At 37.4% G+C, this 19,375-nt stretch overlaps 1 protein-coding gene and 1 pseudogene across 8 annotated transcripts in view; one reads left to right on the forward strand and one right to left on the reverse strand.

The window, feature by feature from the left end:
* Positions 1-2,182: 2,182 nt before the first annotated feature.
* Positions 2,183-2,301, reverse strand: LOC118612705 (annotated as a pseudogene).
* Positions 2,302-7,195: 4,894 nt separating this feature from the next.
* The window catches only part of RBM46 (RNA binding motif protein 46), a 33,450-nt gene continuing 21,270 nt past the window's right edge, over positions 7,196-19,375 (forward strand). For 4 of the 8 annotated variants that reach the window (XM_016138643.2, XM_016138648.1, XM_016138647.1 and 1 more), the window contains exons 1-4: positions 8,022-8,111; positions 16,389-16,550; positions 17,498-17,965; positions 18,480-19,262. In XM_016138643.2, coding sequence (XP_015994129.1) covers positions 8,105-8,111; positions 16,389-16,550; positions 17,498-17,965; positions 18,480-19,262 — 1,420 coding nt within the window. In that variant the 5' untranslated portion in view covers positions 8,022-8,104. Of the gene's footprint in view, positions 7,356-7,780; positions 7,910-8,021; positions 8,112-16,388; positions 16,551-17,497; positions 17,966-18,479; positions 19,263-19,375 lie in introns of those variants that run through there. The other 4 variants (XM_016138646.2, XM_016138650.2, XM_016138645.2 and 1 more) reach the window with 3 other exon arrangements.

Here is a 19,375-nt window from a genome sequence, read left to right on the forward strand (position 1 = left end):
CCTTTACTTCATTTTCCTACCAGGCCTCAAACCGATCTCCCCAAAAGTAGGTCCATTTGGTTTGCACTAAAGCAGTGGTCCCCAATATTTTGGCACCAAGAACCGATGCTTCTATTAGAATCTAGTACCTGATGATCTGAGGTGGAGCCGAGGTGGTGATGCTAGCGCTGGGGAGCAGCTGCAAATACAGATGAAGCTTCGCTTTCTCACCAGCATTCACCTCCTGCTGTGCGGCCTGGGTCCTAATAGGCCGTGGACCAGTACTGGTCCATGTCCTGGGGGTCGGGGACCCCTGGACTAGAGAGTGGGAATGTATGGATAAATGAATTTCAGTCTTTGTCATCTTTTAAAGAGGCAGAAATAAAAGTGTAAGTAAGTCATGGTTTTACAAGACTATGTGGTTTGAACTTTAAGAATTATAATCATCGCTTTGCATGAGTGTTTGGAATTTTACCCCCTTATAGCATAATTAAGTATAATTAAATATACTTTGTAAACTTGCTGGTTTCATTTTTATCTTTTATTATTATTTTATTTTTTACTTTTTCACTTAGAGAAAGATGAGTCAACTTTCATTCTCAGAATGTCATCTGTATTTTTTCCTGTGTAAAAGAAAATTTTATGTGTTTGTCTTTCCATTATGTCTAGTCCTATGTGTTTCAGCTCTCAAGGGCCTCACCTGCTCATCTGGATCTTTCAATGTAAGGCGAATAGATGTAACTTGCAGAATGAATACTCAGCAAGAGATCAGAACATGAAAATTATAAGATTTAATTAGTATGCTGAAACTATGGAATATTACCGCACTTTTGTCAAGCTGATTTACAGACAAACTGCCGCGACATGGCAATGGTGACTTGTAGTTACAGGACTAACACTCAACATCATTCATAGCAATGGGATGGGAGCCACAGATGCTCACAGGTAGAGGAAAATCTTCAGCTTGTGTACACTTCTGAACTCTAGTAAAGCATCATCAATTAGAAGTGGTGGCCATGATAACTTTTGGTAGAATGGTCTGCTGAATCAGAGATGACAACACATTCAGAGTTCCCGATGGCTGGGCTAGAAGAGGCTTTGACAGGAGTCAATTCAATCTCCTCTCCTTTTAGGTGAGTTAGAGATTGAAAATAACATGGATCCAAAGGAGATTCTGTGATGGAACCACAATGAAGACTGGATTCTCCTGACACCTACTCCCCGTTCTGGTCTGGGGACTCTATACAGATGAATTGTTTGCGGGATTGCCAGCTGGTCTTGGCAGTCTTCTGCCTTGCTACCATTGGTTGATTATTTGGAAGAAAACAATATTTCAAAATGGTATGGTTGACCTCAAACCTTTGATCCCAAAGTTATCTCCCCACCTAGATAGCAGGGCAGACTGTTAGAAAAGGTCAACTTTTATTATCCCCTCCACACCTGCTTGGTTCTTTCCCTAGCTAGGCTCGAAGAACTTTTACTGATGTGTGCTCTTTTGCACAAACTTTGCCTGGTATGAGGGAGACATGGTAGGTCAGGAAGATCTCTCCTAGGAACCCAGAATATGTGGGGCTTACTAACCAACCACTCCACATTTGTACTCTCAGGCTTAGGACACTAACTACTTCCTGGCAGGGTAAGGAGCCACTTCATCTTCACAGCAGAGAATTCAGATTCTCCTTCATTCTTTCTGATCAGTTCACGAGTACTGAGTGTCTATTATATACTAGGCATTGAAGTTGGTGGAGGGGCTACAGAGGTGAAAAACAAAAGTTTCTATTCTCAAAGAGAAAGTATGTTGGGACCATAGTATTATAACTATCTGAGTTGAAAATAGCTTTAGAAAATATCTAACATTTTCACATTTATTATTTTATAAAGTGCTTTCACATACACTCACTCATTTAATAATTAGTACCTTGTAAAGCAAAGAAGAAATGGAGCTTATGAATATTAAATGACTTAGTTTTTAACCAATCCGGTTTTATTCCTGTTTTATAGCCAAGGAAATTGAGGTTAAGCAGGTAAAATATTCAAGATCCTACAGTCAGCAATGCAGTATCAGGACTCAAACCTTGGTATTTTTACACTGGATTCTGTTTTGTTTTATTTTATTTATTTAGGTGAGGCAACCCTTGGTTGACCTCACAGATTGCAAGGACCTTGTCAGCTTACAATCCCTTATATTTTAATTTATTTTTTATGCCTACAGCACCTGGTCTTTCTAGGTGGTCTCCCATCCAAGTGCTAACCAGTCCCGACCCTGCTTAGCTTCCGAGATCAGACAGGATTGGGCTTGTTCAGGGTAGCATGGCTGTAGACTGGATTTTGTTTTATATCACACTATTACTTGCACCTATTTGTGGGCAACCAAGTAAATGAGATCAATTTCTTTCAAAGACCATACTGCTATATCCAGTCAGTGGTCATTCAACATTAGAAGGGGACACATTGATTTCCATAGTCCTGATCTGTGCTTTTTGGCTGTATAGTTTAAAGCAGTACTCTGATAAGGGTGATATGGTGTTTATGAGCTGACACCAAGGTGAACAGTCTTTATTCCATAGTGAACTGTTTACAAAGCGGCTTCCTTTTGTGAAGCAATGTCAAGACAGATATGAAGTTAACACAAAAGCCTGTAATAATAATATGTATGTCACTCTACCATCTGTTTGTAGGTATACACACAGAGGTACACACAGTTCTTTAAAGTGGGCCTCTTGGCATTTGGGACTTATCCTTTAGGTATATGAGAAGTCATTTCTGGGTGATGAAATTCACATTCCAAGTTCTAGCCCTGCAACTCAACTGGGAGAATACTGAAAAGCTGAGACATAGGGCTGGCAAATGTACCATCTTGGCTCTTCATCAAACAAAACAAAACTTCCGGGCCTACTGTGGGTGGCGGAATCACAAACTGTGATAGGCCTGGGTTACAGATTGAAGGACATTACAGATACATAGTGCTGATTCAGCAGAAATCTGTCCTGGTCAGAAGAGATGGAATTGAATATCTTCCTATAGTTCTAAACTTTTTCTTGCAGTTTCTGCTAGTTGTGAGCCAAACTCCGGAAGCCTTGCTGATGGGCCACTGAGAAGCCAAGACAGAGGTGTCAGTCAAGTTTGAAGGGTGATGAGAAAATCAGCTTGGGAGATGGACATGTGTCAGAAAGCAAAGTGGAGACAGGGCAAACAGTTCTGCATGGTGCCTGTCAGAAGGCTATGGAGGTGTCCTACTCTCATAAAGACAGGCTTCCATCTTCATGTAGTGCCACTGGGCACCTGTTAAGAGGAGACCAAATGTTGACCGAAGTATGAGGAAATAAACACCAAGACCACACGCAGAGTCCTTTCTCCTGAGTGAGGATGAACTGTTGGATGTAGGCCCAGCAGCTGCCATTATCTGTGACTCTCAAGTGGGGCCGGGTCCCAGCCTGAAGGCTAAGCTGACCTGAAACACCTCACACTGCAGGTCTGGGGTCCGTATATTTGCCATGTTGACAGCTGGCTTGCTCTGCTCCCCAATTAAACTATAAGCTCTTTTAAAATGTTTCTAAGTGTCTAGTATAGTGCTCAAATAATTATAATGAAAGGACAATTTCTCTTCTTTCCTTATATATAGACAGCTAGCCAAAGTAAGAAAGGTCTCTCCCTTTTAGCTCTTCAGCAGATTTACTCAATCTAACCAGCCCCCGCCCCCCTCCTCTTCTTCTTCTTTTTACCTTCTCCCTTTCAACACATGCAGAGTACTTGAGAGCAAGGAAGGTGCTGTGTCTTTATTTGCTGTGGATGTGGATGATAAGGTACTGGATCTTTCCTGCCACCACATGGCCAAGGGTGGCTTGTGTTATCACTTTTCATCACAGGCCTGACAGTGTTAATGGTGATATTGTTTATGCTGTGGTTTATGCGTGTAAGCATGCCACTTATCACGATGCACTGTAAATTTCCTGTTTAATCCTTTGCTTACCTCTCCAGAACATCTCATCTCATAGTTTAAGATCCCCATTCTTAGGATGTGGGTCTAGGTTTAATGTACAAAAAGCCTTTCTTTCCTCTGTCTTCTAAATTTCTTATTGGCCAGATAACATAAAACAAAACAAAACAAAAAAAAGTTTTTGTATGCACCAATTGGAAGTGATTTTGACTGGCTCTGAAAATACAACCTTGTTCCAGGGTGTGGGCCCCCTGCCCACCTGGCTGCCATGGAAGGCACACCTCTCAGTGCTGTACATGGGCTCTCAGGGTTGTTACATGATGCATTTCCACTACTCTCATGATTTGTAAAACAACCTGTTCTGTCTTTCAAGTTTTCCTGTTTGTCTACTATCTAATTTAATTGGAGATTATCAAAATCTTTTTTCTACATTTAATAGGAACAAATTCTGTTTATATTGGAAATGTTGGTTCTGTTTAATACTCCAATTTTTCTGTTGTTTCATAAACATTATCACATTTATTTGCAGTTCCTCTCCATGATTCACTTCTCCACCCAACAATTCTATTCAATCTTCATCAGGGAGCCTCTGTGATAAAATGGCAAAGTCTAGCTTTGAGTCTTGTTCCAGACCAGCTGGAGTCACCAGAAAACTGTCTCATTCTTAATTTTCTCAAGTACAGTTGACCCTTAAACAACGAGGGGGTTAGGGGAACCGACACCTTGCATAGTCAAAAATCTGTATATAATCTTTGAGTTCCCCAAAACTTTAATGACTAATACCCTACTGTTGACTGGAAGGAAACCTTACCGATAACATAAACAAGTGATTAACACACATTTTGTATGTTATATATATTACATACTGTATCATTACAATTAAGTTAAAGAAAAAAATGTTAAGAAATTTGTAAGGAAAATATAGTTATTTATTGAAAAAAATCCACATAGAAGTGGGTCCATGCAGTTCAAACCCATATTGTTCAAGGGTCAACTATATAAATAGGGGACCATATTCATTTGGGTCACCATTTCCCATAAACTTGCAAATAAACATAACAAACCCTAACTAGGGATTTATTCCTGATAAAGAATTCTAGTGGTATAAGTATTTTAGATCTTCTTTTCTAGAGCCTTGAGAAGTAAGATTTAAGGTTATTCCTTTAATTTTACATGTAGATAATATAGTTTTCCTAGTATTGAAAAATACAACTATTTATAGACTAGATGATAAATGATTCAGAAGGAATCTGATTGAAAGGACATAAATGTTAAGTTCTGGAAGGGTCTTTAAATAACACTGCCTGTCTAAAGCAAGTTTCTATGGCCTGGCTCCGATGTCTCTTGAGAAGCCTTTGTTTACCTGGTTTTCTTTATATTGAGTGTGAAGTGGGTGTGGGGAGATAAAAAGAAAACTGGAAGTGTAAAAAAAGTATTCAGGCTACTTCCAGGAACATCTTTTGCACCTCAGAAGATAACATCTCCACCTAGTGATGTTTTAATGATACTACTGTAACTCCTAAAAAAATTTTTAGTTGAACTTTTCAGATTAATATGTCTTCCATAATTTCAGCTAGTTTAACTTTAAATATGTATTTAAATTAATTACTGGGAATTGAGATGACACTAACCTGAAAATTAAGGATGTGTGAAATCTTTTCTGGGAGAATAAACGAGAAAGCACAAATAATAATATGATAGAACTATCATCATCCTTGTAGTTCTCAAGGTGGAAAAATGACATGTTTAAGAAAAGCTAAGTATATTCTATCAGTCTAGGTTTTTTCCCCGTTTTATTTTAAATTAATGCAGCTTATATAAATGAGATGATATTCATTGACTGAAAAGTAGAGAGTTTAGAAAAAGAGTATTTATTGAGCTCCATGTGTGCATTGGGTATCATCATGCCACATGTTTCTGGACACATTTTGAGACAGTATGGCACGGTGGTTACATCTGCAAGTTTCAGAGCCAAACTGGAGCTACTAACTTGCTGCATGACCTTGAGCAAACTACTTAAGTTCTCTGTCTCAGTTTCTTCATCTGCAACATGGGGCTACATGGGACTAGTACCTTTGCCAAAAGTTACTGTGATAATGAAATGAACTAAGATGTAAAAATCCCTTAGAGTTGTTTCTGGCACACGATAAGTACTCATTATTTGTTAACTTTATCATTTAATCCTCATGATCCCCATTTTAAACTGAGGCTCGGAGAAGTTAAGTAATTTGTTCAAGGTGTCACAACCACAAAATGGTAATGTAAGGATTTAAGCCATATCTGTCTGACTTCAAAGTCCTTGCTAATTCCTCATTGTTAGAGTAGGTTAAAAAAAAAAAAAAAGACATTCAACAGTGCCTTGAGCATATGGAGACAACAAACAGAAATCACAAATTATTGTGGAAGAAAGCACCTTGAGGTTGGGAATTAGGGGGCCTATGTTACTGTGTAACCCAGTGGATTATTCTGGGCATTAAATTCCTCATTTGGTAAAGGAGAAGCTACAAGATCTAGGCATGTTCTTTCTATTTCTAATATTCTATAGGTCTATGAGTCTACAGTTGACTCCTAAAGTATCTTTTTCTTTGTCTGCCATTTATTTCTGAGTTCTATCTTTAAAGTAAGCAAAATTCTGGCTATACGTGTAGTATGCCACACAACCATATCCGTGAAAGTTAGTTTTAGACAAGCATAGAACCTGGTTTTTCAGCTTAGGCACTGCCGAATCCCTCCCCAAACTGAATAAAGGTAGAGTCAGGCCTATTATTGGTCTCCTGATTCAGATCATCTAGGCATTTAGACCACTACACTTTATACGTCTAGTCCTATTTGCAAATCAGCTTCATTCACCCACCTTGCCCCAGTTTTTATTCCAAAAAGGTCCACAGTTACTATATATGGCTGGCTGTTTTGAGTCAAAGGAAATATTTAAGACTTGAAAACTCCATCAAACGAGACAAGAACCTTTACAATTATCTGTATTTCCCTCTAAGTAACAGAAATAGGAAAGTTAATATCATAACCTTTGTTTTTAAACGCCTTAAAAAAACACGCAGAATCTTTGGGTATCACTCCATGCGTAGCAGGTCCCCAAAACTCGTTTTCTTCGCCGCAATTGGCTAAAGTACCTGTCACTCCCAGCAGTTTTACTCCCCTTCCAAAAAACTTCGGATTTAAACCATGGTCCCGCCCACCCCCTCGCTCCTCCCCAGAGGTCACTGATTGGTCTAAGCGCCACTCCGCGTGGGGCTGCTTAGGCCACCGCGCGCGGCGCCCGCTGGGAGCCGAGTCTAGGCGCGAGGACCGCGCGCGTTTCCCCGGTGTGCACCCCTCCCCCTGCGGCGACCACCGCTCTGACCGACTGGTCCCCGAAACGGTGGCGACAGTTTGTGGTCGTTGGTCCCAGGGATTTAGGACTAACATTGGAAGACCTGAAGGGGTGAGGAGGGGATGGGGGCTGCGCAGCCAAACCGCTGGTAATGTCTGGAGACCCTGCCCCCAGGCCGAAGAAAGTCTTGTCCTACTCACTCTCACGCCAAATACGTAGTGAGGACCCACGCCTGCTGGAGGCGGTGTCTGCGGGCTTCGCCCTCCCGGTGCCCCTGCCCCGTCGAGCAGCGGGATGGCAACCGTCACAGGCACGGCTTCCCAGCCACACGGGGCATCTTTTTGCTCGGACTGCTCCAGCTGTCAGCCCTCCCAGCGCGTGGTCCCAGCCGTCTGGCCCCCCCCAGCGCCCCGTCTCGTCGGGCCGTTGGCCGCTCCTTCCGCCCCACGGGGCCCTGCCCTCTCTCCCCCTTATTTCCGCTCTTCCTCGCCGCCTTCCGGCCGCTTTCCACCTGCTGCCCTCCATGTTCTTCTCCTAACCCTCTCCTCCGTCGACCACCGCAGGTCAGGCCACCCGCCTTACCTCTCAGCTGGACGGCCGTTGTGGGCACCCACGCGTTCCTTCTAGAGGCTTTGGGACAACGCCCGGGGGCTCCCGATAGCTGGGTGAGATTTGGCAATCACGTCGTGGTTTTCACTGAGTTCTAACGGGATGAGCCTGGAACTTTCCTCTGCTTTTGACTCTCTTCCTGTTTCTACCCCTAGTGTTCTCTTGTGTGTTGGGTTTTGAACGTTGGAAGGCTGCGGGTCTGCGGGAAAGATAACTGACCACCTTTCACCCGTGACACGCGGCTGGCAGCCATGGACGGTAAAACAGGCAGTAGTACCATCTTTATTTGCTAACATCAGATAGTTTTAATTACTAATTCGTAAAATAGTTTCTTCGGGTTAATGGAAAGAGCACGGAACCAGGCATCAGGAGACCTCCAATTTAATCTTGGCATGATATTAATTCTGAGATCCTTGAGAAGCCCCTCGATTTATTTGGGCACTGGTTATGTGAATTTAGTTTAGCTAATGTTGAAATCTCTTTAAGCTCTCTCTTATATTCTTGAAACTATAGTCTCAATATATGGTCATTCTAATAAGGCTAAAATAATAGAGGGGATATTAGCAGGAGCTTTTTAAGACGGCTTATCCTAAAAATTTATCCCGTTTTGTGTTTGAGGATGGCGTTAGAACAGGAAGCGGGATATAACATATTCGCATGTCAGTAGAATTTTGCTTACTTAATTAGAAGATTGACAAACTTTCCTTTGGAGCCTTTCAAAGTTAAAGCTCTTTATGGGCTCTATTGATAGATTCCTTTCCAGGGTTCACATTTAAAACATTCTATTTTAAAATTAGTTTCTTTGCAACTATGTGCCATTATAGACTTGAAGAAGACTATTAGTACCAAATATTAGCATCGCCTTTTTTTCTGCTTAAGACACTGCTTTAATTGCTAATTTTCACGTAAGAGGGTAAAGTATTGGACTTGAACATTATTGCCAAAGATTCTAGTACGTAAAAACTTTAAATATAAACATGTATATTACTGGATATATTATGAGATAAGACTTATTCATAAGAATATGCCTAATTTATGAACTAAAGCCTCATACTTTTAATGGTGTAATGTTTGTTAGGAAACTTAGACATGCTGATTTAAGGAAGGTTTGTGAATAGAAATCAAATGATTGATGTAAAATCTGCCCAGATTTTCATATTATTGCTAGGTGTTGTTTTTCATTTTCCTACTTGGCCATTTCCAAAGCAAGAAAAAGAGGGAAGAAAATATGATTTCTATGTTCAAATTTTAACATTTCAGATGACAAATTATAGAAGACTTTATGTAAGGAATAGTAGTGTACTATTTTGTCGTAGTGTACAAGAATTTTGTTTCTATTGTGGATATTTTTACCCTAAGTTCAAAAAGCATTACACTTTTGTGTTCAAAGCAATATTTAAAGTTATTAGTTATAATTATTTTTTTTAAATTGTTCAATGTTTAAATCTTTCTAAATTTAAACCTGCCCTCCACAGTATTATTAGAGGTTGTGAAACATGTACTAACGGTTTTTATACATTATGTACTTAACTTATAGGAATAAAAATGTGCTCTTATTTTTTAATAAAATTTAAAAATGGAATCGAACTCATACCTTTTAATTTGAAATGTTAGACTTCAAATCAATACACTTTGACTAATTTAAATTTGCTAACCATGTTGCTATAGTGTAGTCTGTCACTAAAATGCATTGTTGCTAAAAAAATCTCCATTGACCTGGCAACCATGGTCTAAGTGTACTACACTCAATAGCAACTAAACTAACAAGTCTGGAATTTAATACCATTTAATTTAAGGAATGCCATAAAGATCTAATGTGCTTTCTATAAAGGCATTTTGATACCTTAAAAATTATTTTTTTCACTATTACATTCAGTTTTTAAAAATCACAGTAAAACTTATGAATGTTCATTTTTACAAATTCAAAATTTTTGTAGTAATTCGGAAATGAAGTTTCTGTTTAAGTAGTTTGAATGAGTTGACACATTCCTTTAGATAAGTGATTAATCTTCATTTATATTTTGCTAAAATTGTACTTGTCTTTTTTCATTAATATAGTTTCTATTTTGAAAGGCAGTACAAATTTGAAATTTCTATTTTCGTTAACTTAAGATGCTTAAAATTAAAGAGGATATAGTTAGCATTTAAAGCTAAGGCTCGATTCAGATTGCTACTTGAATATCTGTCCTGTGATTAGCTGTGTTATCTTGGCCTTCGGTCTTACAGCTTTATAGGTTTTCTTTTCTTTCTTCTTTTACTTTTGAAACTCATCTGGAATGGGATCTTTGAAAGTCTGGAGTTTAGGAAAAATGTAGCTGTGAAAGTTGGAGTTTATAGATGGTACAACAATTTTTAATCTACCCTTCCAGGTCTTTTTTGCACCAACCATTTGTGTCATTCTCTTGCTCAGGGCCTTCCTTCCCTTACTCAGATTCCTTGGGTCAGCAGGGTAAGGAAAAAAGTTTGTAGAACACTTTGGAATGTGAATCCACAGCTGAAAATGTCAAAGGACTACTGTGTCTGCTTTGTCATGAAGTATAGGATTGCTGTCCTTCCTTGGAATTTTGGTAATTCTCAGATTGATTCTGGAATATTTTAGAACAAATATAAAGATATTGTATGCCACTCTTAGATTTGGTTTTTTATTCTCTGGTTGAGGTTCTTGAATTCTGGCTCTTTTAGAAATATATTTTGGTTAAATTGAGTATGGTGTTAAAGTTGATGTTTTTAAACTTTCAGATTTGTTAATTAGATATGTGTATATGTTACCTTTGTTTTCAAGGTTTTAAGGCAAGAACACATTCTTTTCCAAAGAGAATGAGATTGGTGACCCTCCAGTGTGTTTTATTTTTCTATGATTTCAAGTTTTTGTAATATTTTGATTGAGATTTCTTTATATGTACTAAGTCTGGCGTACATTTCTGGTCGTTCTCTAGTAAGAGTCTTTAATGTGAGGACTGACTTATTTCAGCACGAGACCCTAGATAATATCTTTAAAAATACAACTTTAGAATCGACCCAAAATGTTTATCTGTAAGGTAATTGTAGGGCTGGGTTGGGCAGATGGGAATCTCTGCCCTCATGTGACCTAGAATTTAAACGATAGAAAGTTTGCAGGTATTTTGTTTGGTCTGTACAGTTTTTGTTATTATATTTATAATTGGATTAATTTTTAGTTGTTTTTTTTTTTTTTGACTATGCAGTACTCTGTTTTTAAGGGACAATAAACATCTTGTAGAGATATTGCTCTTTAGAATGCAAGCTTAAAACATAGAAGACACCTAACTGGATGATGATGATATTAATATTTCCTGGATTGTAAATCCTTTTAAGGCAGGGTCTGTGGTTAAACTCTTTGTACTACAGTTTGGAAGGGATGTTAAAGGCCACGTTGTCCAGCAGTGCACTCTTTGCTTGACTCTTTACTGCATGTCAAACTCATGTTTGAATACTCCCATTTGGCAGAAAGCTACTTCCTATGGCAGCCCTTTCCAACTTTGTGCAGTTGTCTCTGCTAAATAGATAGTTATATCGAAGCACACTCTGTCCCAGGCACTATGTTCCTGTGGTCGTAGTTTTTGTCCATTAGGGACATCGATATTATTGAAAATCAAGTAAAGTGACTTGGATATAGAAAATAGCAGTACATGTATGTAGTAGTGAACTCAATTGTGAGAATTTAACTTACGTTTTTGAATTGGGAAGTGGAACTGAAATATACTCTGGATTAAGTTTGAACATGGTTTTTCACCAGATTACTTTTTGGTTATGCCATTTTTATGCCTGTGAATATCTGAACATAGAAATGACATTTATGTAGTTGTTAGTTTTAGTATCTAAATGTAGCTCTTTGGCTCCCAAATTTTAAAAATTGAGAGATTTCACATAAAAATCAACAGAGTTCTGGCTTCTCGTAAAATAGGAAAATTTGGCATAACTGGAAAAACTGGATTTCCTTATGGTAACTGTTGGCTAGACTTGAGTAACCACTGCCCTTTTCAGATTGTACATTGACTTTTGGTTAAGCACAGGCCATAGCACATCTTACAGTCTTACACTTGGCCTTTCCACTCATTTAAGGTTCTTTGCTAAGGCCTTTTAGGCATCTGAGTTGGTCATTTTGTGGATACTCAGAGTTAACGTCCAAAACTGAACTCTGATCTTACCCCTAAAATCTGTTCTCTCTCAGCCTTCCTCACCTCTCTGCTTCTCATGGCTCAGGCCAAAACTTTAGTGTTATTTTTGACTTATTCTGTTTATCTCATAATCCACATCTAATCTATGAGAAAACCTTTTTGGGTATATCTTCAAATGTAGCTATTATCAGAAACTACTTCTTTTCCCCTCCTCTTGAATAAATCTGGTCCATGCCACCATCATCTCTCACCTGAATTTTAGTTAATAGTCTTCTAATTGGTCTCTCTGCTTCCATCTTTGCTCTTATATTGATTTCTCAATACAATAGTTAGATGATCCTTTTAAAATGAAAGATCTTGTTACTTCAGTGCTCTGAATCTACAGTGGCTCCTCATGTAACTCAGAATAAAAGCTAAAGCCCTTCATTACCTGACTTTCAAGGTTTGTGTGACGTGGCAGCCTCGCTGACTTCACCTTTTACTATTCTCCCCTGGTTTTACCGTATTGGTCCCCTTGCTATCCCTTATATGTGCCATGCATACTTCCATTTTTGGGCCTTTTGTCCTCATCTTTCCATTTGTGTGGCATACTCTTCGCAAATAACTGCATGGATAGGTTCTCTTAATTCTTTGCTCTAATGTTCCCTTCACAGTGAGGCCTATACTGGTTATTCTATTTAAAATTGCACCCTTTCTTTTCCTGCCAACCTCTCCCCCCACCCCGTGTGCTCTATTCTTGTTCTCTTTCCCCCTACTATTACCTTTTAAAATATGTTATCTACTTATTTTATTATCATTTGCTTTCCCTATTGGAGTATAAGGTATACAAGGGAGGATTTTTGATCTTTTATTTATTGCTGTATCTCAGATATCCTGGCACATAGTTGGTGGTTAATAAACCCTTGTTGAACAAATGAACAAACTTGAGTTTTAAGACCCTAGTCTGCAGTTTGTGTTTTCCTTACTGTTTTATTAATTTATTATTTTATCAGAAATTAATGTTATTTTATTATACATTAATTAGATCATAAATACATTTATAGTGCTCATGCAAAATGCTATTTTAAATTGTTTATGCTTAATCCTGACAACAACACTGTGAAATAGAAACTAATATTCACATTTTACCGACAAGTAGACTGAGGCCAAATTTGCCTAAAGTCACAGCTAGTAAAGGGAAGAGCCAGGATTCACACTTAAGCAGTCATTTGGTGCCTGAGTTTGCTCTTAAGTATGATACCATGCTACTCTTTATTTTTAGGAAATTAGCTTTTTATTATGTGTATTTCGGATCATTTTTTCTCTGTTTGTAATCTTCTGTCTTAGTTTTGTGATTTTTTTGCCTTCCAAAAGCTAATATTTATGTAGTAAAGTAATCTAGTAATATTTTCCTTTGAGGTTTTTTGTTTATGTATTAGAAGAGCCTTCTGGATTCTAAGAGTTTAAAAAGAAAAATAAAATAAATTTGCTCATTTTTATTCCTTAGTTCTTATTTATAGAAGCTTAAGATAAGCAGATATATATTTTATATCACTTTGATTGCATTGTGGAGATTTCATTAGAAAGAGATGAGACTAAAACCTGAAACAGTTAGGAACATAGTACTAATTCGAGTAAGAAATAATTGAGAACAGGCTGTGGGGATGGATAGGAAAAGATAGATTTCAAGAGATATTTAGAAGGTAATATATGCAGGTCTTTGTGACTGATTAGCTGTGAGTCAAAGGAAGGATTCTGGATTAACTCCCAGGCTTCTGGCTGTGACAGTTTAGAGAAGGGAATGTGTTGTACCATTTATTGGTTGAATGGATGAAGTGATGGAGATATGGCGAAACTGGAGGGATAGGTTTGGAAGATAAAATGACATTTAGTTTTTGATATATTGAATTCAGGATGCCTATCGAACATCTCATTCCCGATAGTTATATTTGTTATGCAGTTTGATAAATGAATCTTAGCTTCATAAAGAAAACCAGGCTTCAGAGTTTAAGGAAAGGAGGTAGATGGCAGGTAGAAACTATATGTGTGCATTGCTTTCTTCAGAATCAATTCATTGGATGGAATGTAATAACTTAGAAGGAGCTTTAAAAGACTGTAAAAAGATCGTGTGTGTGGTATGTATGATCGTCACTGAACAAAATTCAGATATCTTAAAACTAGGAAAGACTTTAGAGGTCATCTTATTTTAACTATTATCAGTTTATAATTTCTGAATCTTCCATTTGCATAAAAGTCAATTTGGAGGTTTCTTTGTCCCTTGAGGTAAAAGTGCTAAAAGGTATGTCAAAAGCATTTTCTTGGTGGTGGGGTGGGGGGTGGGGGTGGCGTTTGAGGTCAAGCAGACCTGCGTTTGAATTCCGTCTCTGCCACTTTCTGACTCTGAATAATCTATCTTTCTTAGCCTCAGTCTTTTTCATATGTGGAAATAGTAATTTTGTTTTAGCAAGATTGAAACTCCCTTCTAGTCATTGTAGAGACTAGAGATAATGTGTAGAAATTCTCTGGCATTTATAATAGGTCTTCTAAGTAAACTGAACCTTTTATGATTGTATTCTCAGCCTATTTTTGTCTAATGTCACAGTTTTGTTCTGAAATAAACTAGTGTAAAAATAAATTGAATATCTGGATTCTAAGGTATTCTTATTTGCAGAAGTTTAAATCATTTGAAAGATTCCAATATTTGCATAAAATTAGTATTTGGGTTTAGGACCAAAAAATGAGTCCTAGAGGTTTTTGTTTTGTTTTTATTTTTTAACAACAGTTAACTGATTTAATATTCATAAACTATGAGATAGGCAGCATGGTTATCTGTATTTTACAGGTGAGGAAATTGGGGTACAGAGGGGCTATGTAATTTAGCCAAAATTATATATCTAGTAAACAAAAAGAAAGGACCTGAATCTAGGAGTCTGGCACCAGAGCCGCTGTACTATAGTAAGAACAAATGAGTATAACTGCAGTGACGGTCTTACTTACTCTAGTGCAGTGATTTTTTGGTGATGTCCTCTCTACTTACACTTTTTATCTACCTTAGAGATGCTGATACTATTTCCTAGGTATGTGTCTTCCACATCATACTAAACCCTCCACCTTTGAGAAATGAATGTTTCTCAAAACAAAACAACAAAAACCCACCCAGACCTGCTGTCTGTACCAACAATGTGGTTGCATGAACAGTTAAGATTTATGAGTCTCCAGTATTTTTCAAAAGAACATTGATTTAGCCTTTTGTAATTTCAGCAAGCCTTTGAAATACATTGCCTCATTTAATCCTAACAGCAACCTTGTGATGAACAGTGTTGGTGTTCTCATTGTACAAATGAGAAGACTTGGTGTAAAGAAACTGAATAATCTGTCCAAGGTTGCATGCTACGAAGTGGCAGAGCTAAGTCTGAAATTGAGGTTCTGTGGCTGAAAATTTCATGCTGTTTAAAATGCCATGCTATGGTGATTTTATTTTCATTTGTAATTAGGAAAATTCTGTTTAAAGCCCAAATAGCTCTTCTAATGCATTTCCCCACATGCTGTGGATTTTAATTTTTGTGTTTGTTTATGGTAATGCCAAATGAGAGAGAGACATAAAACTAAAAAATGAAATAAATCAAAGTATTGATCTTTAGGATCAGTGTAATCTTTTTGACAACCTGAGAATATGATAATTTAGTTCACTTAAAAAAAAATTAAAAACATTTTTATATACAGTGGCCAAAACAGACCTTAGCTCCTCTTCTGTAGTGCCTTTCCATCTATTGATGTTAGTTTCTTAAGCTGCTGCTGGTTGGAAATCATAGTAGCTCCTGTTTCTGCTCAGAGGACAAGTGGTTGTGATCCCTGCTCTCTCTAGTAGCTTCCAGGAGGTAGGAGTTCTGTTTACTTATTCCAGGTGTCTATTCAATTTCTGATAACTAGTGGAGCTCATGTGGATTCCTGACAACATGAGTGGTATTGGCATAAGCTACATTTATTTACTGGATAAGTAAAGGCACAACAAAACCCAGTTGGCCTATATAATAAAATAACTTAAACCTTGGGCTGTATAGATTGACAGTGGTCATATATTCATCAACAGCAGTATATTTATTTCCTTACGCCTGCTTTCTCTTTTCTAATTCTCTTTCACTTCTGTTTTCCCACTCTTGTTTTTGTTGCTCCTTATGTTCTCTTTTCCACCTTTGCCTCCCTTTTTTGTAGCTTAGGCCTTGTAAAGGTACTGCTTTCTTGATAAGTGACGTTAAAAGAAGTTTCCAGCCTCCACTGTAGAGAAGAATTTTGGTGCAGGACTGCAGTGATCACCAAATGTAGCAGCCACAACTATCCTTGATTTCTTGCAACTGAAAGAAATACTTCATAGATGCCTGGTGCTCCATGCTGTAAACACTGTCTGTATACTTTGTTTTAGGGACTGCAACCATGAATGAAGAAAATATAGATGGAACAAATGGATGCAGTAAAGTCCGAACTGGTACTCAGAATGAAGCAGCATTACTTGCTTTGATGGAAAAGACTGGTTACAACATGGTTCAAGAAAATGGACAAAGAAAATTTGGTGGTCCTCCCCCAGGTGTGGGTTTGTTTATGTTAAAAAAAAAAAAGAAAAAGAAAAAAGAAAAAAATAAACCTGAATCTTTAATGTAGTCATTTTCATTATGTGTATATCTGCACAAGTATCCCAAACAGTAGCTGTTTTCATTGTAACTGATTTAAGACCTTAGCAATCATTTTTGCTTGTTGAGGAAAAGAGGTAGGTTTTATGTTATGCATGTTTTACCCTTACATTTTTCACCTCTGCTCCTGGTTTAAGAAGCAGTTGAGAAAGAGATTGGGTTGGGTTTAGAAAGAAGTCAGGATTGGGTCAATGGGGAAAAGGATACTCTAGCTATTATTAGAGAGGAGGTTGTTTTGGGAGGAATTTGAAAGAGCAGTGAGTAGAGGACTGGTGTCTATACTAGATGCCAATCAGATATAACATTTTCTTTTTCTACCAGTAGCCAAGGCTACTTCTTTGCTCAAACCCTCCAGTTAACTTTCTGTCAGACTTAAAAATGAAATCTTGCCCTCTAGCTACATTAATGGCCACATTACCTACCACTTTACTCCTCCCTCAAGTACATGTTAGCCACACAGGCCTGCATGCTCTGAGTTGTTCTACCATATAAAATACTTGCATTTTTTCCTTTCTGATGTGTCCTCAAGACTCATTCCCTCATTTTATTCAGATCTCTGCTTAAACTTCATGTCCTTAGAGAATATTTACCTGACTACCAAAAATGTCAACACTTGTGTGGCTTTGTTTTTCATCACAGCACTTAACATTCATTGTCTCCTTTCTCTATTGAATATAAGCTTCTTAAGGGAAGGGGTTTCAATTTTTGTTCTCTACTGTATCCCCCAATACCTAGAATAGTGTATGACACAAAGAAGGCTCACAGTACATTTGTGGAAGTAATGAATGAATAGTGAATATAAGTATCTTATTAGAATTTATCTGTATTTATTTTTGCCTTTCAGGTTGGGAAGGTCCACCTCCACCTAGAGGCTGTGAAGTTTTTGTAGGAAAAATACCTCGTGATATGTATGAAGATGAGTTAGTTCCTGTATTTGAAAGAGCTGGGAAGATATATGAATTTCGACTTATGATGGAATTTAGTGGTGAAAATCGAGGTTATGCTTTTGTGATGTACACTACAAAAGAAGAAGCCCAGTTAGCCATTAGAATTCTTAATAATTATGAGATTCGACCAGGGAAGTTTATTGGTGTGTGTGTGAGCTTGGATAATTGCAGATTATTTATTGGAGCTATTCCCAAGGAAAAGAAGAAAGAAGAAATTTTGGATGAAATGAAGAAAGTTACGGAAGGAGTTGTAGATGTCATTGTTTATCCAAGTGCAACTGATAAGACTAAAAATCGTGGTTTTGCATTTGTTGAATATGAATCTCATAGAGCTGCTGCAATGGCTCGGAGAAAACTAATTCCAGGTAAGCCTATCCTTTTAAAGGTTATTTTCCCATATCCACCTTATTACAAATACGGAAAAATGATAGAATATCTTAAATTAGTATTGCAAAAATACGTAATGCCTTTAAAGAGAATTAAAGATTGTTTAAGAAAGTAAAATAAATGATTTCAAAAGACTCATTATTATAAATGAGTCATTATTTATAATTTACTGACCTGCTGAATGTATATATTTATATTGAACTGTTAATTATTGTTTGATAAAAACCCAAAAGACAGTGCGTAATTCTTCTAATAAAGATCTGTCTTTGAGGTATATTTGTTCTGTTTGTTCTGTTGACTCTTTAAAGCTAATTCCACTGTCAATTCTAGTTAGGTTTGCCTTAGTAAACTTTCATGCGGATAGGACACTGAAATGATTAACTAAATATATTGATATGTATTTGAATTTCTGCTTCTTTGGAGAAATAGTTTTACTTAACAATATTTGACTTTTGTTTTAATTGTCTTCACATTAATTAATTTATTTTACAGGAACATTTCAACTATGGGGCCATACCATTCAGGTAGATTGGGCTGACCCAGAGAAGGAGGTTGATGAGGAAACCATGCAGAGAGTTAAAGTTCTCTATGTAAGAAATTTAATGATCTCAACTACAGAGGAAACAATTAAAGCAGAATTCAATAAATTCAAACCTGGTGCAGTTGAACGGGTAAAGAAACTTAGAGATTATGCTTTTGTTCACTTTTTTAACCGAGAAGATGCAGTGGCTGCTATGTCTGTTATGAATGGAAAATGCATTGATGGAGCAAGTATTGAGGTAACACTGGCAAAACCAGTAAATAAAGAAAACACTTGGAGACAGCATCTTAATGGTCAGATTAGCCCAAATTCTGAAAACTTGATTGTGTTTGCTAACAAAGAAGAGAGCCATCCAAAAACTCTAGGCAAGCCACCAGCTCTTCCAGCTCGTCTCAATGGTCAGCATAGCCCGAGCCCCCCTGAAATTGAAAGATGCACTTATCCATTTTTTCCTGGAACAAAGCTTACTCCAATTAGTATGTATTCTTTAAAATCAAATCATTTCAATTCTGCAGTAATGCATTTGGATTATTACTGCAACAAAAATAATTGGGCACCACCAGAATATTATTTATATTCAACAACAAGTCAAGATGGGAAAGTACTCTTGGTATATAAAATTGTTATTCCTGCTATTGCAAATGGATCCCAGAGTTACTTCATGCCAGACAAACTCTGTACCACGTTAGAAGATGCAAAGGAACTGGCAGCCCAGTTTACATTACTTCATTTGGGTAAGTTAAAAAATATTTTAAATAATATTGTAGTATATGAAATATTATATATTATAAATTCATTTATTTTGAACTCAACATTAGTGGTGAGTATTAAACATAAATTTTAGCTC

The sequence above is a fragment of the Rousettus aegyptiacus genome, unplaced genomic scaffold (genome assembly GCF_014176215.1).
Source record: "Rousettus aegyptiacus isolate mRouAeg1 unplaced genomic scaffold, mRouAeg1.p scaffold_m13_p_16, whole genome shotgun sequence".
In the NCBI taxonomy this organism is placed as follows: domain Eukaryota; kingdom Metazoa; phylum Chordata; class Mammalia; order Chiroptera; family Pteropodidae; genus Rousettus; species Rousettus aegyptiacus.